Source organism: Leucoraja erinacea, chromosome 37 (assembly GCF_028641065.1).
Source record: "Leucoraja erinacea ecotype New England chromosome 37, Leri_hhj_1, whole genome shotgun sequence".
NCBI classification, from domain to species: Eukaryota; Metazoa; Chordata; class Chondrichthyes; order Rajiformes; family Rajidae; genus Leucoraja; species Leucoraja erinaceus.
Genome location: NC_073413.1, coordinates 1,380,774 through 1,404,324, shown reverse-complemented (window position 1 = coordinate 1,404,324; position 23,551 = coordinate 1,380,774). Strand labels below are relative to the sequence as shown.

Sequence of the window (23,551 nt, the reverse complement as noted above, 5' to 3'; positions counted from 1 at the left end):
CACGGGGTCACGGGGAGAACGTACAAACTCCGCTCAGACAGGACCGAACCCGGGTCTCTGGCGCTGTTATACAGCAACTCTACCGCTGCGACACCGTACCATCCCATCGTTGACCATTGGCCATTGCCTGGCAGATTTGTGGCATGAATCTAGGCAGGTCTTGATCTCACCAGGAGTGAATTGAATTCGCTAAATGCCACCTCTGTGTTAGTGAGGATCTCAGGAGAAGGCCGGGATTCATCATTCACTCGGAGGTAGACAAAAGTGCTAGAGAAACTCAGCGGGTGAGGCAGCATCTATGGGGCGAAGGAAATAGGCAACGTTTCGGGTCGAGTCCCTTCTTCAGACTGATGTAGGGTGGGGGGGGGGGAGGGGGGGGGCGGGGGGGGAAGAAGAAAGGAAGAGGAGGAGCCAGAGGGCTGAGGGAGAGCTGAAAAGGGGAGGAGACAGCAAGGGCTACCGGAAATTGGAGTAGTCAATGTTTATGCCGCTGGGGTGCAGACTGCCCAAGCGGAATATGAGGTGCTGCTCCTCCAATTTAAGGTGGTCCTCACTGTGTCCATGGAGGAGGCCCAGGACAGAGAGGTCGGATTTGGAATGGGAGGGGGAGTTGAAGTGCTGAGCCACCGGGAGATCAGGTTGGTTATTGCGAACCGAGCGGAGGTGTTGGGCGAAGCGATCGCCAAGCCTACACTTGGTCTCACCGATGTAGAGCAGCTGACACCTAGAGCAGTGGATGCAATAGATGAGGTTGGAGGAGATGCAGGTGAACCTCTGCAATATTTCTTGGTGAACATAATTATAAATGTTTATGCCTTATGGTGTGCAATCTTATACTGGGCCCACCGTCAATGACGTGTTCTTGGGGACAAATACCTGCAGTTGGCGGCTTAACTACCCCTCACTATTCATGACAGACACAAAGTGCTGGAGTAACTGAGCAGGTCAGGCAGCATCCTTGGAGAACATGGGCAGGTGATGCCTGATGCTGCCTGACCCGCTGAGTTACTCCAGCATTTTCTGTCTTTCCCTGTTAAACCAGAATCTGCAGTTCCTTGTTTCACCATTCATGACGGGGCGCGGTAAAGGCCCTGTCCCACTGTACGAGTTCATTCAAGAGCTCTCCCGAGTTTTAAAAAAAAAATCAAACTCGTGGTAAGCATGTAGAATGTACGTAGCGGGTACGTCGGAGCTCGGGACGTCTCTTAGCGGCTTGTAACGCTAACGGCAGGTACTCGGGTAACGGGGTAAGCTCTTGAAGATTCAGATTCAGATTCAGATTCAGATTCAATTTTAATTGTCATTGTCAGTGTACAGTACAGAGACAACAAAATGCATTTAGCATCTCCCTGGAAGAGCGACATAGCAAATGATTTGAATAAATAATAATAAGTGTCCGGGGGGGGTGGTGATTGGCAGTCACCGAGGTACGTTGTTGAGTAGAGACTCGTGAAGATTTTTCAACATGAGCGGCTAGCACCGTAATTCTCCGAGTTCGAATCAGGGGAAACTCGGTAGAAGTCTTGAATTAGCTTGTACAGTGGGACAGGCCCTTAAGACTGCAGGGCTTTGTTCTGCATCTGAAGATTGGTCTGGACCCGAAGTGTCTGTCACCCATCATTCCTTCTCTCCAGAGATGCTCCAGCATCTTGTGTCCATCTTTGCCCTGCTCTGTGAGTTGAGGGATTGCTCAGGCCCTTGCTCTGCCCTGCCGTGTTTATTCTTTGCAAATGTGTAACCTTTCAGCGACCAGGCACATCCAGTGCTCCTCATTGAACCTGGCCTGATCACCAGGCCTGATAGTAATGGTGGAGTCAGGATTGTGCCCCGCTACTGTCCACAGACTGTGGAAGACATCCAGGGAAAGGGGTTCCCAATTAGCAGAGGGATATGCCCTTCCCCTCATGCCCTGCCATGTATATGATTCCACGGCACTGCCAGCTTTATTGGGTTGACGTTAGATGGCCCAGCCTGCTGTTAAGTTGCTTGCTCTGCTGTTTAAGCTGAGTCTTGGCATGGGTATATCATACCTACCTTTGAACAGGGGCTGTTCTTTGTTTGCAGTGTGATAAGTCCAGACGGTCGTGCTGACCAGGGCTGGATTAAACAAACCTCATCCATGCACTAGTGTGCCTCTGTCTTTTTGGTGCTGGGCATGACACAGACACGGATGTCCATTTTAACGGCTCATGTCTGTGTTCTGAAGCATTCTCAATAGGAGTTTCCAGAAAATTGGCTGTGATGTATCGCAGAATCCCGACCTTCTGTAAATCCAGACTGGTGTTTCTGTTTTTGATTCTGACCAGCCTGATTCTGCACGTCCTGATCGCCCTGCTGCCGGCTCAGGAGGTGTACGTCAACGTATGCGCCCGCGACACGCAGCACGAAGATCACGCGGGCCCCGCGCTCCCAAAGCAGCCGGCGTTGAAAGGCAGGACGCCGAAGAAGAACAGGGATCTACAGAACGTTGCCGGCAGCGATACCCGGAGCCGTGCGTCCCAATCCCTGGAAAAGGCGCGGCGCTCTTCGAGTGCCAGTGGGCAGCCGTTCACCAGCCAGTGGTCCTCAAAGTCGGGCACCGGGCCCGACAGTAACCTGCAGAGGGACGGCTACAGGCTGAACACGTCCAAGCTGGCAGCATTATTTCAGCACCCGCTCTACAAAACCCCTCCTCCCCTTCTCACACCGGACGACCAACTCTTCTCAGTAAACTCAGCAGAGAGGTTCACCGCCAGGAGCAGCGACAGCGACGGATGGTGAGTTGCACATTGTTCAGTCAAGATAAGACACAAAATGCTGGAGTAACTCAGCGGGACAGGCAGCATCTCTGGAGAGAAGGAATGGGAGATGTTTCTGGTCGAGACCCTTCTTCAGAAGAAGGTTCTCAACCTGAAACATCTGAAGAAGGGTCTCGACCTGTGAGGAGGATGCTAGGAAACTGCAGGGTGACTTGGATAGGCTGGGTGAGTGGGCAAATGTTTGGCAGATGCAGTATAATGTGGATAAATGTGAGGTTATCCATTTTGGTGGCAAAAACGGGAAAGCAGACTATTATCTGAATGGTGGCCGACTAGGAAAAGGGGAGATGCAGCGAGACCTGGGTGTCATGGTACAACAGTCATTGAAAGTAGGCATGCAGGTGCAGCAGGCAGTGAAGAAAGCGAATGGTATGTTAGCTTTCATAGCAAAAAGATTTGAGTAAAGGAGCAGGGAGGTTCTACTGCAGTTGTACAGGGTCTTGGTGAGACCACACCTGGAGTATTGCGTACAGTTTTGATCTCCAAATCTGAGGAAGGACATTATTGCCATAGAGGGAGTGCAGAGAAGGTTCACCAGACTGATTCCTGGGATGTCAGGACTGTCTTATGAAGAAAGACTGGATAGACTTGGTTTATACTCTCTAGAATTTAGGAGATTGAGAGGGGATCTTACAGAAACTTACAAAATTCTTAAGGGGTTGGACAGGCTAGATGCAGGAAGATTGTTCCTGATGTTGGGGAAGTCCAGGACAAGGGGTCACAGCTTAAGGATAAGGGGGAAATCCTTTAAAACCGAGATGAGAAGAACTTTTTTCACACAGAGAGTGGTGAATCTCTGGAACTCTCTGCCGCAGAGGATAGTCGAGGCCAGTTCATTGGCTATATTTAAGAGGGAGTTAGATGTGGCCCTTGTGGCTAAGGGGATCAGAGGGTATGGAGAGAAGGCAGGTACGGGATACTGAGTTGGATGATCAGCCATGATCATATTGAATGGCGGTGCAGGCTCGAAGGGCCGAATGGCCTACTCCTGCACCTAATTTCTATGTTTCTATGTTTCTATGACCTGAAACGTCTGAAGAAGGGTCTTGACCCGAAACATCACCCATTCCTTCTCTCCAGAGATGCTGCCTGTCCCGCTGAGTTACTCCAACATTTTGTGTCTATCTTCGGTTTAAACCTGCATCTGCAGTTCCCTGTCCCACGGTGGGAGTTCATTCCAAGAATTTAAAAAAAAATCAAACTCGTGGTAAACAGGGAGAATGAACGTAGCGGGTACGTCGGAGCTCGGGGACGTCTCTTAGCGCTAACGGCAGGTACGCAGGAAGACTCGCTAACGGCAGGTAAGCTCGGGAAGACTCGTGAAGTTTTTTCAACATGTTGAAAAATGTCCACGAGAGCCCCGAGTACCGACGAGTGGCCATTACCGTAAATCTCCGAGTTCAAATCAGGGCAAACTCGGGAGAGCTCGTGGAATGAACTCGTACAGTGGGACAGGGGTTTAACACACTGTTCAGTCAATTCCAGGGATCACCAGAGAGGAAGGGACAGCAAGTCAAGTCTACTGTTAAGTGCACGTATGGTGAGGTGCGGGTACAATGAAAATCTTGCTTGCAGCAGCATCACGGGCACTTAGATTCAGCCAACACACTTATTGTAAATGATTTAAAAATTGCAAATAGATTTTACAAAACATGGCAAAGGAAAAGGTTGTACAACAAAATAATCAGGACATTAGTGCAAAAATACAAACTAGAAACAAGATTAGTTTTAGTTTTAGAGATACAGCGTGGAAACAGGCCCTTCGGCCCACCGAGTCCGTGCCGACCGGCGATCAGCCCGTGCACTGCTTCTATCCCACACACACTAGGGACACTTTACTGAAGCCAATTAACCTACAAACCTGCACGTCTTTGGAATGTGGGGGTAAACCGGACGCGGTCACGGGGAGAACGTGCAAACTCCGTACAGACAGCACCTGATGTCAGGATCGAACCCGGGTCTGTGGCGCTGTGAGGCAGCAACTCTACCGCTGCACCACTGTGCCTCCCCAATGGACTATGGCAACGTATGAGATGTTCCTCTTCACGAATGTTCCTTCACTGAGGAAGAACGAGGGTTGTGCGGGACAGTTGAAAATCCAGCGGCGATCAGAAAGACGCTACGACTCTTTGGGCGACTGAGGAGACGACTCACGACCATACAGGCGACACCACGGCGATCATGTAGTCGCCTCAAAAATCACCTAAGTGGGACAGGCCCTTTAGGCAGCCAACATTAAATGATACCTGTAAAACAAAGCAAACAGATATCATATTTCACCGTGTAACACAAACTCCATTTGAATGCATATCCTGTACAATAGACTATACAATACAGTAGAGAGCTGGTTGACTTGGTTATATATTCTGTACAATACCCTAAAGTAGGGACTGCTTTAATACAAAGAGTGTACAATACTCTCAGGGAACACAAAGCACTCAGTAATACGACAAGCTGCCAAATATTCGGATCCACATTCCACATAGTACATAAACTGTACTCTATTTCAATTGAGATTATAGCAAACTGCAATAAAACACAAGAAATGTAAAATAATATTAGCCTGGTGGAATTCTTTGTGCCATCTACAACAGTGGACTAACTATTGTAAAGTGTGTACTGCTGTAAGATATTGGACACAGATCATACTGTGGACCTATGATGCAAGATTCCAAGATGGACACAATGTGTAGGAAGGAACTGCAGATGCTGGTTTACACTGAAGATAGACACAAAATGCTGGAGTAACTCAGTGGCTCAGGTAGCATCTCTGGAGAAAAGATACGGGTCGAGACCCTTCTTCAGACTGTATTCCATTCAGCTTCAAGCAATATTCCAATCTGGGCATCATATCAAACTCCGAAGGAAGACCAAAATGCTGGAGAAACTCAGAAGGAATAAGTGACGTTTCAGGACAAGACCCTTCTGAGTTTCTCCAGCATTTTTGTCTACCTTCGATTTTTTTCAGCATCTGCAGTTCTTTCTTAAATATATCAAACTCCGATATACACATATTGTAAAATGCATTCTAATGTAATAAACACTGTAATATAATAAATTCACGGATTTAATATTCTGTAATATTATGTAAAAGAATATGTGTGTTATGATTGTGTTTATAATTTGTTTGGTTGTTTTGTTGTTTGTCTTTTGCACAAAAGTCCGCGAGCATTGCCACTTTCATTTCACTGCACATCTCGTATGTGTATGTAACAAATAAACTTGACTTGACTTGACTTGACTTGACTTCAGTTCAGTTCAGTTTTGTTTATTGTCACGTGTACCGAGGTACAGTGAAAAGCTTTTTGTTGCGTGCTAACCAGTCAGCAGAAAGACATGAAGCCAGCAATGTCCGATCAAAGATAGTCCGAGGGTCACCAAAGAAGTAGATAGTAGTTCAGCGCTGCTCTCTGGTTGTGGTAGGATGATTCAGTTGCCTGATAACAGCTGGGAAGAAACTGTCCCTGAATCTGGAGGTGTGTGTTTTCACACTTCTGTGCCTTTTGCCTGATGGGAGAGGGGAGAAGAGGGAGTGGCCGGGGTGTGACTCGTCCTTGATGATGCTGCTGGCCTTGCCGAGGCAGCGTGATGTATAAATGGAGTCAATGGAAGGGAGGTTGGTTTGTGTGATGGTCTGGGCTGCGTCCACAATTCGCTAGAATTTCTTGCGGTCTTGGATGGAGCTGTTCCCCAATGAGGTATAAATGGAGTCACTCACACTCTGCACATTATAAGTAGATGTATAATATTCAAATAATATACACCCCTTTCAGTAATTTTAATATGATGGAACATTAAACCTCCACCCTCTGTCTTGATCTATCATTGAACTGCTTGCATTTTGCTCTCTCAGGGTCAGCCATGAGCAGGAGTATGTCGTTCCAGATGGTGATTCTCCGGCAGATACATACCCCAACTGGCTGAAGTTCTACATTGGAATTAACCGATATGAGCTCTATGCACAGAACAGCAGCCTCCTAGCTTCCTTGCTGAACGAGCTTGCAACCTTGAAGATCGTCCGTGTCGGTAAGGAGGTTTTTATTTCTCAACGCTCTTTTGTGTATTTGGTTTTATACCTGCAGAAGTACTAGGAGCAGAATCATGCCATTCGGCCCATCAAGTCTACTCTGTCATTCAATCATGGCTGATCTACCTCTCCCTCCCAATCCCTTTCTCCTGCCTTCGCCCCATAACCCCTGATGCCCTTAAAGGGCCTGTCCCACTTTCACGACCTAATTCACGACCTTTTTACTCGTGGACATTTTTCATCAGGCTAGAAAAAAACGCCCCGACCAACTTGATGCCACGAGTACCTACAACTAGCATCACGACCTGCTACGACCTACCTACGACCTCCTACGACCATGACCTCGTGATGACCATGCTGCGAGTATGAGTCAAGGGCAAACTAGGCAGAGGTTGTGAATTAGGTTGTGAAAGTGGGACAGCCCCTTAATAATCAAAAATGTGTCAATCTCTCCACCTTGTATATATCCATTGACTTGACCTCCACTGCCTTCCATGGCAATGAATTCCACAGATTCATCTCCCTCTGATTGAGGAAACTCCTTATCATCGTTTTTCTATAGGCACGTCCTTTTATTCTGAGGCTATGACTCTGATCCTAGACTCTCCCACCCGTGGAAACATCCTCTCCACATCCACTCTATCCAAGCCTTTCACTATTCGAGCAGACGTGATGTGTACCATTTCAGACAGGTGTGTCAAGGTGCACAAATATGCACCTTGTGGAAGGTCCGCACCATGGTGCATTTGATGGTGTGTACACAAAGGATGGTACGTGTTTGCAGGTGTGTGCCAAGAAGAATGACATAGAGCATGGGACACATGTCTTTGGCCCAACTTGCCCATGCCGATGAAGATGGCCATCTATGTTAGTCCCGCATTTGACCCAATACAGTAGCTCCCTATGTAGAAGCAAAGAACTGCAGATGTCAAGTCAAGTCAAGTCAAGTCAAGTTTATTTGTCACATAGACATACGAGATGTGCAGTGAAATGAAAGTGGCAATGCTCGCGGACTTTTGTGCAAAAGACAAACAACAAAACAACCAAACAAATTATAAACACAATCATAACACACATATTCTTTTACATAATAAATAATGGAAGGAAAAACGTTCTGTAGAGTTAGTCCCTGGTGAGATAGGCGTTTACAGTCCGAATTGCCTCTGGGAAGAAACTCCTTCTCAACCTCTCCGTTCTCTGGTTTATACTAAAGATAGACACAAAGTGCTGGAGTAACTCAGCAGGCCAGGCATGGTTTTTAAGAAGGAACTGCAGATGCTGGAAAATCGAAGGGAGACAAAAGTGCTGGAGAAACTCAGCGGGTGCAGCAGCATCTATGGAGCGAAGGAAATAGGCAACGTTTCAGTCTCTGGAGAAAAAGGATAGGTGAAGGGTTTCGGGTTAGGACCCTTGTTCAGACTGAAGCCAAAAGAAGGGTCCCGACCCAAAACATCACCTGTCCTTTTTCTCCAGAGATACTGCCTGACCCGCTGAGCTACTCCAGCGCTTTGCGTCTATCGACAGTAGCTGTATCGATGTGCGTGGAACGGAATGGAAAGCACTGCTTCAAGAGTATACACTCGTGTGCACTGGATAGACCATGTGCAGAGTTGTGCACCCTTTGGGAACTAGTGTGCAGTGTAAGGAGTATGTGTATGTGCTGAATGTGTAGGTGTACTCTTGGCACGACTGCCTTGCTCAGGAGTGAACTGCATGCATGGCATGCTGAAATGTGTCTGATGTTGGGGTGTAGATGGATGGCATGTAGAAACATAGAAACATAGAACATACAGCCCTCTTTGGTAGAGAATCACAAAGCTCCACCAGCCCCTCAGTGGAGAAAAATACATAGAAACTTAGAAAATAGGTGCAGGAGGAGGCCTTTCGGCCCTTCGAGCCAGCACCGCCATTCATTGTGATCATGGCTGATCGTCCCCTATCAATAACCCGTGCCTGCCTTCTCCCCATATCCCTTGATTCCACCAGCCCCCCTAGAGCGCTATCTAACTCTCTCTTAAATCCATCCAGTGACTTAGCCTCCACTGCCCTCTGTGGCAGGGAATTCCACAAATTCACAACTCTCTGGGTGAAAAAGTTTTTCCTCATCTCAGTCTTAAATGACCTCCCCTTTATTCTAAAACTGTGGCCCCTGGTTCTGGACTCGCCCAACATTGGGAACATTTTTCCTGCATCTAGCTTGTCCAGTCCTTTTATAATTTTATATGTTTCTATAAGATATTCCCCTCATCCTTCTAAACTCCAGTGAATACAAGCCTAGTATTTTCAATCTTTCCTCATATGACAGTCCCGCCATCCCAGGGATCAATCTGGTGAACCTACGCTGCACTGCCTCACTGTGTACATTACATGGCGTGTACTTTAGATGGTGCCAGTGCCCAGCTCTTTGTCAGATGTAGCTTGTTCACCCAATGGGGCTCATGTGTGTCTATACACCGGGGAAGCATGGGTGCTGGATGTATGTTTTGTAATTGAACTAGGTGTTTACTGTAGCTTTGTTTAGAGATACAGCGGGGGGAAACAGCCCCCTTTATCCCACCGAGTCCGCCCTGACCAGTGATCCCCGCACACTAACACTATCCCACACACATTAGGGACAATGTTTTACAATTTTACCAACCCAATTACATTCTCCACGCAATCCCATCAATTTCTGCCAGATCTGAGTGTTTTGTTTAGTTTGGTTTAGACACACTACGCGGAAACAGTCCCCTTGGCCAACCGAGTCCGTGCCGAACAGCGATCCCAATATACTAGCTCTATCCTACACACTAGGGACAATTTACAATCTTTTACCGAAGCCAATTAACCTACGACCCTGGAGGTCTTTGGAGTGTGAGAGGAAACCGGAGCTCCCGGAGAAAACCCACGTGGTCACAGGGAGAACGTACAAACTCCATACTGACAGCACCCGTAGTCAGAACTTAAGCCGGGTCTCGGGCACTGCATTCGCTGTAAGGCAGCAACTCTATTGACATTTAGCTTGACTTTGACATTTTCAAATTGACATTGGATTTGAATTCCACGGAGCGTTTTGAACGTGTGTGTAGATTGTGAGCTGAGGCGTCGGGATTATTTAATTGATCCACTACACCATCATTACCCGCATGTGCGTGCTGGTGTGTACCAGACAGAGTGTGTGCGCAGCTGTACACGGACTGGTTTGCATGTGTATGTGTGAACAAGATAGAATGTGCGCACAAGTATACCTTGTGTGTGCATGCGATGGAGTTTGTACGTCAGTGTGAACCATTTTGTTGTGTGCTCTTAGTGGACTGTGTGTGTGTGTGTGTGTGTGTGTGTGTGTGTGTGTGTGTGTGTGTGTGTGTGTGTGTGTGTGTGTGTGTGTGTGTGTGTGTGTGTGTGTGTGTGTGTGTGTGTGTGTGTGTGTGTGTGTGTGTGTGCAGATTGTGCGCGTGACCTGCGCATTCTGTGGAATTGTGCCGGACCTGCATTCTGTGGGATTCTCTGCCTCGGAGGGCGGTGGAGGCCGGTTCTCTGGATGCTTTCAAGAGAGAGCTAGATAGGGCTCTTAAAATAGCGGAGTCAGGGGATATGGGGCGAAGGCAGGAACGGGGTACCAATTGGGGATGATCAGCAATAATCACATTGGATGGCAGTGCTGCACGAAGGGCCGAATGGCCTACTCCTGCACCTGTTGTCTATTGTCTATTGCATTATTAAATGGTGCATGAGGTGGTACGTGGCTGCACATGTGCAACAGTGCATGTGAACGTGTGCATGTTCATGTGTGTGGACATGCAGGACCTGTTGCACCGGTAGAGACAGTGCGTGTGGTTGTGTGCCACAGTAGTGTGTTTTGCACCGGCTTATACTGGTGAGTGGCTGCACGGATTTCTGCAACCGATCCAAAGTGCTGGAGTAACTCTGCGGGTCAGGCAACATTTCTGGAGAACATGGACAGGACAGGTCGGGGACCTTCTTCAGACTGATTTTGGGGGGGAGAGGGGGGGGTTGATATGCAGATGATTGGAACAAAGATCAGGGACTAAAACAGAAGGTGTGAGACAAACGGATTGAAGAGTTGCAACTTGAGAAACCAGTGGAAGAAATATGTGTGGAGGGAGAGAGTTTCTGTACACATAAACTCTGTGAAGTTAACGGCCTATCCCACATTCACGACTTAATTCTTTCATCCCGACCATTTTGTAACCCGTGGACATTGTTTATCGGGCTGGAAAAAAACGTCCCGACTTACCTGATGCCACGAGTACCTACGGCTGGCGTAACGAGCCGCTAGGAACTCGTACGGCCTCGTTACGAACAGTCTGCGAGTTCGAATCAGGGGAGAACTCGGGAGGATCCGTGAATTACTCGTCAAAGTGGGACAGGTCCTTTAGTGTTCCTCTAATGATACAAAATTGTTCTATTTTGTTCAACAGAACACTGCAGAAGATGTGTTTAAGAAGGAACTGCAGATCGAAGGTTCACAAAAATGCTGGAGAAACTCAGCGGGTGCAGCAGCATCTATGGAGCGAAGGAAATAGGCAACGTTTCGTGCCGAAACGTTGCCTATTTCCTTCGCTCCATAGATGCTGTTGCACCCGCTGAGTTTCTCCAGCATTTTTGTGTACCTACTGCAGAATATGTACCTTTCTGCCGATGGCTCAATTTCTTTCGCCAGAGGGGGGGAGTGAATCTGTGGAACGTTGCCACAGGAGGCTGTGGAGGCAAAGACATTGGGAAATTTGAAAGCAGAGATTGAAATGTTCTTGGATAGTAAGGGCATCAAAGGTTTTGGGGAGAAGGCAGGGGAATGGGGTTGAGAGGGAAAAATAGATCAGCCATAATTGAATGGTGGAGTAGACTCGATGGGTCGAATGGCCTGTGTCTTATGATCTCACCTCACGAGCCCCCCTCACTCACCACTTCTAATGGGCAAGGTTACAAGACTGGTGGCCTACACCCACCACACCACTGGGCTTTCTCCTTCCACTGCATGGCTACAGTGTGTATTTGCTACAATCACATCACTGCAGCACCAACCCCAACTCTCCACTCTCTTCGGGCAGCAGGGTGGCCTAGTAGCAGAGTTGCTGCCTCACAGCGCCAGAGACCCGGGTTCAATCCTGACTACGGGTGCTGTCTGTACAGAGTTTGTCCAATCTCTCCGTGACCTGCGTAGGTTTTCTCTGGGAGCTCCAATTTCATCCCACGCTCCAACAAATGCAGGCTTGTAGGTTAATTGGCTCCGGTAAAGATTGTAAATTGTCCCCCATGAGTGTAGGATAGTGTTAGTTGGCGGGGATAGATAATAGACAATAGACAATAGGTGCAGGAGTAGGCCATTCGGCACTTCGAACCAGCACCGCCATTCAATGTGATCATGGCTGATCATCCCCAATCAGTACCCCGTTCCTGCCTTCTCCCCATATGGACACATAGAAACATAGAAATTAGATGCAGGAGTAGGCCATTCGGCCCTTCGAGCCTGCACCGCCATTCAATATGATCATGGCTGATCATCCAACTCAGTATCCCGTACCTGCCTTCTCTCTATACCCTCTGATCCCCTTAGCCACAAGGGCGACATCTAACTCCCTCTTAAATATAGCCAATGAACTGGCCTCGACTACCCTCTGCGGCAGAGAGTTCCAGAGATTCACCACTCTCTGTGTGAAAAAAGTTCTTCTCATCTCGGTTTTAAAGGATTTCCCCCTTATCCTTAAGCTATGACCCCTTGTCCTGGACTTCCCCAACATCGGGAGCAATCTTCCTGCATCTAGCCTGTCCAACCCCTTAAGAATGTTGTAAGTTTCTATAAGATCTCCCTCTCAATCTCCTAAATTCTAAAGAATATAAACCAAGTCTATCCAGTCTTTCTTCATAAGACAGTCCTGACATCCCAGGAATCAGTCTGGTGAACCTTCTCTGCACTCCCTCTATGGCAATAATATCCCCTGACTCCGCTATTTTTAAGAGCCCTATCTAGTTCTCTCTTGAAAGCATCCAGAGAACCAGCCCCCAACGCCCTCTGAGGCAGAGAATTCCACAGACTCACAACTCTCTGTGTGAAAAAGTGTTTCCTCATCTCCATTCTAAATGGCTTACCCCTTATTCTTAAACTGTGGCCTCTGGTTCTGGACTCCCCCAACCTCGGGAACATGTTTCCTGCCTCCAGCGTGTCCAAGCCCTAATTCACAACCTAATTCACAACCTTTTTTACTCGTGGCTATTTTTCATCAGGCTAGAAAAACGCCCCGACCAACTTGATGCCACGAGTACCTACGACTAGCATCACGACCTGCTGTGACCTCGTGACGACCACGCTGCGAGTATGAGTCAAGGGCAAACTCGGCAGAGGTCGTGAATTAGGTCGTGAAAGTGGGACAGGCCCTTATGTTTCAATAAGATGCCCTCTCATCCTTCTCAACTCCAGAGTGTACAAGCCCAGCCCCTCCATTCTCTCAGCACATGACAGTCCCGCCATCCCGCGAATTAGAAACATAGAAATTAGGTGCAGGAGTAGGGCATTCGGCCCTTCGAGCCTGCACCGCCATTCAATATGATCATGGCTGATCATCCAACTCAGTATCCTGTACCTGCCTTCTCTCCATACCCTCTGATCTCCTTAGCCACAAGGGCCACATCTAACTCCCTCTTAAATATAGCCAATGAACTGGCCTCGACTACCCTCTGCGGCAGAGAGTTCCAGAGATTCACCACTCTCTGTGTGAAAAAAGTTCTTCTCATCTCGGTTTTAAAGGATTTCCCCCTTATCCTTAAGCTGTGACCCCTTGTCCTGGACTTCCCCAACATCGGGAGCAATCTTCCTGCATCTAGCCTGTCCAACCCCTTAAGAATTTTTGTACGTTTCTATAAGATCTCCTCTCAATCTCCTAAATTCTAGAGAGTATAAACCAAGTCTATCCAGTCTGTCTTCATAAGACAGTCCTGACATCCCAGGAATCAGTCTGGTGAACCTTCTCTGTACTCCCTCTATGGCAATAATGTCCTTCCTCAGATTTGGAGACCAAAACTGTACGCAATACTCCAGGTGTGGTCTCACCAAGACCCTGTACAACTGCAGTAGAACCTCCCTGCTCCTATACTCAAATCCTTGAGAACCTTGAGAACCTGGTGGGCGCAGAACCGGTGGGCCGAAGGGCCTGTTTCCGCACTGTATCTCTAAAGCAAACAACATGAAAAGCACACAATATCACTCGCAGGATCCCCTCTGAAATGAACCTGGCTACTTTGAAATGAACTGTTTTCCCCCATCAGTCGGTCTCCTACTTGGGACCTTGTTCCCCAACAACTTCCCTGGAGCATCTTCACTCAAATGACAACACTGGTCCCAAGGTATTTGGGGATGGATCATACTACCTGGGCTGGCATCTTGAAGCTGGGTTTGAAATAATCAAAGTTCACCGGACAGTAACTAGTGACATTTGTTTCCTTAGTTCAGAAACTCGGTGGGACCCAGTTGAAGCTGACGATGACGTTGAACAACTTTGGCAAGGCCTTGTTTAAACCATTAAAGTAAGTGTGAGATTCTGACACTGAACTCATTCTCTTAAAATGAGCGTTTAAGAAGGAACTGCAGATGCTGGAAAAATCGAAGGTGGACAAAAATGCTGGAGAAACTCAGCGGGTGAGGCAGCATCTATGGAGCGAAGGAATAGGTGACCTTTTGGGTCGAGACCCTTCTTCAGACCAATGGTCCCTGTTCTGAAGAAGGGTCTCGACCCGAAACGTCACCTATTTCCTTCGCTCCATAGATGCTGCCTCACCCGCTGAGTTTCTCCAGCATTTTTGTCTACCTCTTAAAGGGAGCATTGGGCAGGAGCATTCTTCAGATGGTGTTCTTCAGATTTTGGAGAATGAAGGGAGATTTCATTGAAACAAAAAATGACTGCAAGTTCAAACAGGATGGAGGCAAAGAGGAGGTTTCCCCTGGCGTGGTGGGTGGAGAACTGCCCCAAGATAAGGGAAAGGGCATTTTGAACTGAGATAAGGAGAATATTGAGGAAGAACATCCTTGTGATTGAGGCAGTGCAGCGTAGGTTCACGAGATTGATCCCTGGGATGGCGGGACTGTCATATGAGGAAAGATTGAAAAGACTAGGCTTGTATTCACTGGAGTTTAGAAGGATGAGGGGGGGGTTCTTATAGAAACATATAAAATGATAAAAGGACTGGACAAGCTAGATGCAGGAAAAATGTTCCCAATGTTGGGCGAGTCCAGAACCAGGGGCCACAGTCTTAAAATAAAGGGGAGGCCATTTACGACTGAGGTGAGAAAAAAACGTTTTTCACCCAGAGAGTTGTGAATTTGTGGAATTCCCTGCCACAGAGGGCAGTGGAGGCCAAATCACTGGATGGATTTAAGAGAGAGTTAGATAGAGCTCTAGGGGCTAGTGGAGTCAAGGGATATGGGGAGAAGGCAGGCACGGGTTATTGATAGGGGACGATCAGCCATGATCACAATGAATGGCGGTGCTGGCTCGAAGGGCCGAATGGTCTCCTCCTGCACCAATTTTCTACGTTTCTATGTAATTTTCTCCACTGAGGGGCTGGTGATCCTTTGTGATTGTGGCACGGTCTAGAAGGGCCGAGATGGCCTGTTTCCATGCTGTAATTGTTATATGGTTGTTACTGTATATGGTTATATTCTCTACCAAAGAGGGCTGCAGTAGTTGTGTTGGGTTCATCTGAAGCCGAGTTTGATATTGAGGGAGAAGCGGGCACTGCAGGAACATGGAGCTGAAGTCGAAGATCAGCCTGTGTCGTGATGTCAGATCGAGCAGACTGTGGTGGGGGAGGGGACCAAATAGCCCACTCCTGCTCCCTGCCTCACTTGTCCTCCCTTCAGGTCCATTAACGAGCTTTGTCACCCAACAGACAGACCCGGGAAGAGGAAACGTCCCCAGATCTCTTCTACTTCTCTGATTTTGAGAGGCACAATGCCGAGATCGCGGCCTTCCACTTGGATCGGTGAGTATACAAGACCAACGTCGTGAGCTGGGAAATCAAACATCTTCAGTCACATCCACTGAACCTTCCACTCTTGTCGCCTTCAGTATTAATCAAACTGTCCTGCCTGCTATAAAATCAATACCGTGATATCTTCTCTTCTAGCACCTACTTCACAAGTGTTAGGAGAAGAATTAGGCCATTCGGCCCATCAAGTCTACTCCGCCATTCAATCATAATAATAATAATAATAATAATAATAATAATATAATAATATTTATTTATATAGCATTTTTAAACAAAATCACTTTGAACCAAAGTGCTTTACAGAGATTGATTAAACTAATTGAATAGATTAAATGTCAATAAATCCATATAAAATAAAAAAGAAAAAGATCAAAGACACAGAACAGTACACTATAGAAATCAACAAGAAACGTCCCCCCACAGCAGAATTCACTGTGAGGGAAGGCACTAAAAATATCCAGTTCTCCTCCTCATAGTCCACCCGAGGTCGGGGTCTATATGTGGCCTCCTCAACCAACCCGGTGTTTTCAGGCCCTCTTGCCGCGAAGCTGGATCATCGGCGTCGGGTGAACATCCTTCAGCGGCCTGGACTGAAGCGGCCGCTTCCTCCCCGAAGACTGCAATGTCCAAAGTTCTCAGGCCGCGCCGGCCGGAATCTCCGACTCTGGCGATCTCGGATCCCAGGCTCCGCGGTGTTTTAAATCCAGTGCCGTCCATGGCTGATCTATCTTCCCCTCTCAGCCCCATTCTCCTGCCTTCTCCCCATAACCCCTGACACCCATACTAATCAAGAATTAGTCCATCTCTGCCTTAAAATTATACATTGACGGCCTCCACAGCTGTCTGTGGCTCGTCTCTCCCAACTAGATTAGAGGCAACTGTAATTTAATTTCCCTATATCATACTGGCATAACCCTGCCTCTTTCTGAAGAGACGTGCCATTTGGCAAGCTGATTGTAGAGTGTTTTTAGTTTTTAGTTTTAGAGATACAGCGAGGAATCAGGCCCTTAGGCCCACCGAGTCTGCACCAACCAGCGATCCCAGCACACTAACACTATCCTACACACACTAGGGACAGTTTACACACACACACCAAGCCAGGGGTGGGGAACCCTTTCAGGTCGGAATGCCGCATTAAGTTAGCTGTAATCTAACAAGGCCGCATCCAAGAAACCTCAATTAGATATACTTCAAAATGTACATTATTGTGTTAAAATAGCCCTCATGACTTACTAATGTTTTAATTGTGGCCGTCAGTCGGGGAGGATTACTTTTTTGAATCTTATTTTACGCTTTGGTATTTTAAATACGTTCATTTTAAGATTAAAATAAAAATAATAAAAGATGAACAAAAACATATTAATAAAAATAAAAGGATTTGTTATACAAAAGTTGGATTCATTCAAAAGGCCGCACTTAATGGCCCAGTTCCCCACCCACCAAGCCAATTAACCAACAAACCTGTACGTCTTTGGAGTGTGGGAGGAAACCGAAGATCTCAGAGAAAAAGTACGCAGGACACGGGGAGAACGTTCAAAGTCCGTACATGCAGATGGAACCCGGGTCTCTGCCGCTGCGCCACCGTGGCCATTACAGTGCTTGCTTTTCCTTTTCCCTGTGTACAAACTGTCAGGACTAAGTAAGTTATCCGTCATGTTTATAATCAATAGACAATGGACAATAGGTGCAGGAGTAGGCCATTCGGCCCTTCGAACCAGCACCGCCATTCAATGTGATCATGGCTGATCATCCCCAATCAATCCTGCCTTCTCCCCATATCCCCAGGACTCCGCTATCTTTAAGAGCCTATCTAACTCTCTCTTGAAAGTATCCAGAGATCCGGCCTCCACCACCCTCTGAGGCAGAGAATTCCACAGTTAATTCCACAGACTCGCCACTCTCTGTGAGAAAAAGTGTTTCCTCATGTCCGTTCTAAATGGCTTACCTCTTATTCTTAAACTTAATCAGACTGGGCACTGAATATCCTGCACCTTACTCCAGCGATTCCTTCAGCTTGGTAAACCCATGGTAAGGTTTCTTAACCTTCTCGGTTCAAGTTCAAGTTCAAATTACATTTATTGTCACATGCTCCAATTGGTACCGTGAGGAATTGGAAGCCGCCACTTCAATTAATCCCAGACTATTTTTATCTCTACTTGCTTTATCTAATTACAATCAATGTGCATTCTACTCCAGCCCCTCTGATAATTATGACATGCAGGGTTTTATAATGTTCCCTTTCCTGCTGCTGGCAGCATCGTTCTGTTCGTTGACGGCTTTTTCCACTAATCTGGATAATTGCCCATTTTATCTCATCATAATTTCTCTCCACATGCCTGAAGTGTTTATCCTTTTGTGTCGGAGGGAACTGCAGAGGCTGGTTCACTCCGAAGAGAGACACGAAAAGCTGGAGTAACTCAGCGGGTCAGGCAGCAGCTGTGGAGAGAAGGAATGGGTGATGTTTCGGGGCCCAAAGTGTTTCAAAGCTCAGTCTGAAGAAGGGTCTCGACCCAAAACATCGCCTATTCCTTCTCTCCAGAGATGCTGCCTGTCCCGCTGAGTTACTCCAGCGTTTTGTGTTTTTTCTTCTCCCACTCAGGCTTCAGTTAGTTACCCCAAATTTCAGGCTATTGTCATAGCGTGACTTTGACAGAAAACTTAAATGTAGCAGTACTGAAACAGCCCGGGTAAAGGTGAAGGGTCGAGGGCAGAGAGTAAAGGAGCAAAGAGATCCTCCTGCAGTTGTACAGGGCCCTAGTGTGACTACACCTGGAGTATTGTGTGCAGTTTTGGTCCCCTGATTTGAGGAAGGGCATTCTTGCTATTGAGAGAGTGCAGCGTAGGTTTACAAGGTTAATTCCCGGAAAGACTGCTTGGGTCCTCGAATGGAGTCAAGGGGGGAGGGAAAGCGACAAGTGTAGCATTTCTTGCGGTTGCAAGGGAAGGTTCCCGGAGAGGGGGTGGTTCGGGTGGGAAGGGACGAGTTACACACTTCTACTGCCGCTCTTGGGACATCGCGAATGCCCCGTTCTGATCTGCCGAATCTCCTCCCAGTCCATTCCGTTCACCAAAGCTCATGGTGTGAATGGAAGCTGCCCCCCCAACGGGCATGTGCGGCAAGTGTGGTCTGTGGAGGCTAATCTCATTGTCTCTCCGTTGAAGAATTTTAGGTTTCCGCCGGATCCCCCCAGTCGCAGGCCGCCGAGTCAACGTGGTGAAGGACATCCGAGACTTGACCACGGATAGTCGCCTCGAGCGGACATTCTTCGTCTCACCAGGTACCCGGTGTAAAATGACTTAATCCTATACAGAGTCTTTTACTAACTGTTTATTACAATCACTAACACACACTATGCAATAGCTGTCCGTGGTCATCACTGGAGCTAGAGAGCGAGCTGGAGGTGGGGACCTTACAATTATACTGGAGACAATGGGGAGTGGTTAGTAGTGGCGAGGTCACTATGTTAAAGAAACATGCACTGATCTACACCCAGGAAGTGTGGAGAGGTGGGGACAAGTCGGGGGGGGGGGGAGGACACGGTGCCCAGTCCATCATCGGCTCAGACCTCCCCACCATCGAGGGGATCTACCGCAGTCGCTGCCTCAAAAAGGCTGGCAGCATCATCAAGGACCCACATCATCCTGGCCACACACTCATCTCCCCGCTACCTTCAGGTAGAAGGTACAGGAGCCTGAAGACTGCAACGTCCAGGTTCAGGAATAGCTACTTCCCCACAGCCATCAGGCTATTAAACTCAACTCAAACAAAACTCTGAACTTTAATAGCCTATAGCACTCTACCAGTTTGCATTATTTACGTGTATATATATATATATATTCAATGGTATATGGACACACTGATCTGTTCTGTATTTATGTATGTGCACTACATTCTGTTGTTCTGAAGCAAGCAAGAATTTCATTGTCCTATCTGGGACACATGGCAATAAACTCTCTGTAACTTGATCTTGAGAAAACCCACGCAGGTCATGGGGAGAACGTACAAACTCCGTACAGACAGCACCCGCAGTCGGGATCGAACCCGGGTCTCCGGCGCTGCAAGCATGTTGGGCAGCAACTCTACCGCTGTGACACTGTGCCCTTTACAAACTGTGCTGCTTGATTTTCCCTCTCACCCATTCCTTGTGGACAACATTGTCTCTGCAGACCCGACATCCTTCTCACTGACCAGCCAGCTCCCCTATTTAGTTCAGTTTAGAGACAAAGCATGGAAACAGGCCCTTCGGCCCACCGAATCCATACCCACCATGGATTAGCATATCCTAGTTCAATGTTACCCCATTTTTACATCATACTCACTAGGGGCAACTTGCAGAGGCCAATAAACCTGTACGTCTTTGGGATGTGGGAAGAATCCGGAGCACCCGGCAGGTCACAGGGAGAACGTGCAAACTCCACACAGACAGCACCCGAGGTCAGGATCGAACCCTGGTCTCTGGCACTGTGAGGCAGCGAACTTTACTGACTATATCTTGCACTGAACATTCTTCACATTATTCCCTTTATCATGTATCTGTACACTGTGGATGGCTCGAATGTAATCATCCCCGCTGGCTGGTTTGCACGCCACAAAAGCTTTTCGCTGTACCTCGGTACACGTGACAATAAACGAAACTCAAAACTGTACCAGTTGTGGCCAGATGAGGCATTGAGACCTCATCACCCCTCATGCGCCTCATCTGTGCTGTCAGCATATTGCTGCCCTCTATTATGCTGAACACACCCACCCCACTCAGAATCAGAATCAGAATCAGAATCAGAATCAGAATCAGAATCAGAATCAGAATCAGAATCAGAGCCGAGGATGGACTGGGCAGTGTTTACAACTTTTTGTAGTCTTTTCCGCTCCTGGGCGCTCAGGTTGCCGAACCAAGCCACGATGCAACCGGTCAGCATGCTTCCTATTACACATCCTTCCTATTGTGTGGGACAAGCGCAGTCTAACCAATGTTTAAGAAGGAACTGCAGATGCTGGAGAATCGAAGGTACATAAAAAAGCTGGAGAAACTCAGCGGGTGCAGCAGCATCTATGGAGCGAAGGAAATAGGCAACGTTTCGGGCCGAAACCCTTCTTCAGACTGATCGGGGGCGGGGGTGGGCGGGGACAAGAAAGGAAAAAGGGAGGAGGAGCCCGAAGGCTGGGGGATGGGAGGAGACAGCAGGGGGACTGAGGAAGGGGAGGAGACAGCAAGGACTAACAAAATTGGGAGAATTCGATGTTCATGCCCCCAGGATGCAGACTCCCCAAACGGAACATGAGGTGCACCTCACATTCCGTTTGGAATGGTGTCTCCTCCCATCCCCCAGCCTTCGGGCTCCTCCTCCTTTTTCCTTTCTTGTCCCCGCCCCCGATCAGTCTGAAGAAGGGTTTTGGCCCGAAACGTTGCCTATTTCCTTTGCTCCATAGATGCTGCTGCACCCGCTGAGTTTCTCCAGCATTTTTGTGTACCTCCGGTTTGTATGTTAATTGGCTTGGTATACCTGTAAAAATTGTCCCTAGTGTAAGATAGTGTTAATGTGCGGTGCAGTGCGGACTCGGTGGGCCAAAGGGCCTGTTTCCGCACTGTATCTCTAAGCTAAACTAAAGAAAAAATGTGCAGATGGTTAATTGTCAGTTTGCCTATGTAAAACTCCCCCTAGTGCGTAAGGAGTGGTTGAAAAAGTGGGATAACATAGGACGAGTGTGAACTATGGTCTCGGTCTGCTTCCCTGCTTCTTCTCCAAAACTAATATTGTGCAGTTGCCAAATGAGAGGGAAGTTGTTCACAATGAATTGGATGATTTTACAAAAATAAACATTTAATTCCTGTTGTGATTGCATTGCCAAATGGTGATCGAGGCCAAGGTTTTAATAGTTGACGGGAAGAGATGACTTCTCAAAGCAGAGTGAAGGTTTTGTGAGAGAGAGAGGGGTGCGAAGAGATATAGCAAGGTGAGGGAGGGAAAGGACTGAGGGAGAAGGGAGAGACAGGGAACCATGTGAAGAAAGAGGGAGTCTCTGAGGGAGATGCAGAGAGTGAAAGATTGAGGGACACGGCACACTTAAGGGCTTGTCCCACTTACGCAACCTTTACAGGCGACTGCTGGCACCCGTGATAGGTCGCCGAAATTTTCAAATGTTGAAAATTCAGCGGCGACCAGAAAGATGCTACGACTCTTTGGAGACCTCACACGACCATAGGAGACCTCTCAAGACCATAGGAGACCTCTCAAGACCATAGGAGACCTCTCGCGACCATAGGAGACCTCTCGAGACCATAGGAGACCTCTCAAGACCATAGGAGACCTCTCACAACCGGAGACCTCTCAAGACCATAGGAGACCTCTCAAGACCATAGGAGACCTCTCAAGACCACAGGAGACCTCTCACAACCGTAGGAGACCTCTCACGAACATAGGAGACCTCTCAAGACCATAGGAGACCTCTCACGACCATAGGAGACCTCTCACGACCATAGGAGACCTCTCAAGACCATAGGAGACCTCTCAAGACCATAGGAGACCTCTCACAACCATAGGAGACCTCTCACGACCATACAGGCGACCCCTGGGGACATGTCGTGGGTGACCTCTCACGACCATTGGAGACCTCTCAAAACCATATAACCTGTATAGTTGTGAGAGGTCTCCTAAGGTCGTGAGAGGTCTCCAAGGAGTTGTAGCGTCTTTCTGGTCCCCGCTGAATTTTCAACGTGTTGAAAACTTCGGCGACCTATCACGGGTGCCAGCAGTCGCCTGTAAAGGTCGCGCAAGTGGGACAGGCCCTTAACACTACCCCACACACACACACAAGGGACAATTTACAATTCTCCAAGCCAGTGAACCGACAAACCTGTACGTCTTTGGGGTGTGGGAGGAAACCCAGGGCACCCGAAGAAAACCCTCGCAGGTCACGGGGAGAACGTACAAACTCCGTACGGACAGCACCCGAAATCGGAGTGGAACCCGGGTCTCTGGCGCTGTGAGGCAGCAACTCTACCGCTGCGCCACCGTGTTGCCCGTGAGGGGGGCATGTGGAGAGAGGGAGAGTGGGGAGAGAGGACAAACGGAGGGCTATGGAAACGGTTTCTAAATGAATACTCTGCATTCGCTCACAATAGAACGAAGAGGACATTGTCGCCATTGTCACCAAGCAGGAAGATAATGGATATGAATTGGACGGCAGGAGAGTGAGGGGAGACTGGGGTCTGGGGTGGTCCGAGTGGGAGAGGGGAGCCCATACTAGGCAGATGTTTTAGGTGAGGCAATCTGGAGATTGGGCCAGCATGTGGCTTTTGGACAGCCACTGTTTTCTGAGGAGTGTTCACCCGACGCCGGAGTTCCAGCTTCCCGGCAAGAGTGCCTAAAAACTTCGGACTGGCTGCGGAGGCCACAAATAGGCCCCGACCTCGGGTGATCACAGAGGAAGAGGACTGAACTTCCTGGTGCCTTTCCCCACGCAGTGGAACATTTTTGATTCTGTTGTGTGGGGACGTTCAAGTCAAGTCACGTTTATTCGTCACATACACATACGAGATGTGCAGTGAAATGAAAAGTGGCAATGCTCGCGGACTTTGTGCAAAAAGACAAACAAACAAACAACCAAACAAACTATAAACACAATCATAAACACACACATATTCTTTTACATATTAAATATTAGAAGGAAAAACGTTCAGTAGAGTTAGTCCCTGGTGAGATAGGCGTTTACAGTCCGAAATGACCTCTGGGAAGAAACTCCTTC

The 23,551-nt window shown here is 48.0% G+C and overlaps 1 protein-coding gene across 1 annotated transcript in view; it reads left to right on the top strand.

Annotated features, from left to right (window-relative positions):
- The first annotated feature begins 567 nt into the window (after window positions 1-567).
- LOC129713739 (extracellular serine/threonine protein kinase FAM20C-like) overlaps window positions 568-23,551 on the top strand; it is a 51,789-nt gene continuing 28,805 nt past the window's right edge. Inside the window, exons 1-5 of the mRNA XM_055663004.1 lie at window positions 568-2,756; window positions 6,652-6,824; window positions 14,268-14,346; window positions 15,709-15,801; window positions 18,970-19,085. Coding sequence (XP_055518979.1) covers window positions 2,242-2,756; window positions 6,652-6,824; window positions 14,268-14,346; window positions 15,709-15,801; window positions 18,970-19,085 — 976 coding nt within the window. The 5' untranslated portion in view covers window positions 568-2,241. The remainder of the gene's footprint in view (window positions 2,757-6,651; window positions 6,825-14,267; window positions 14,347-15,708; window positions 15,802-18,969; window positions 19,086-23,551) is intronic.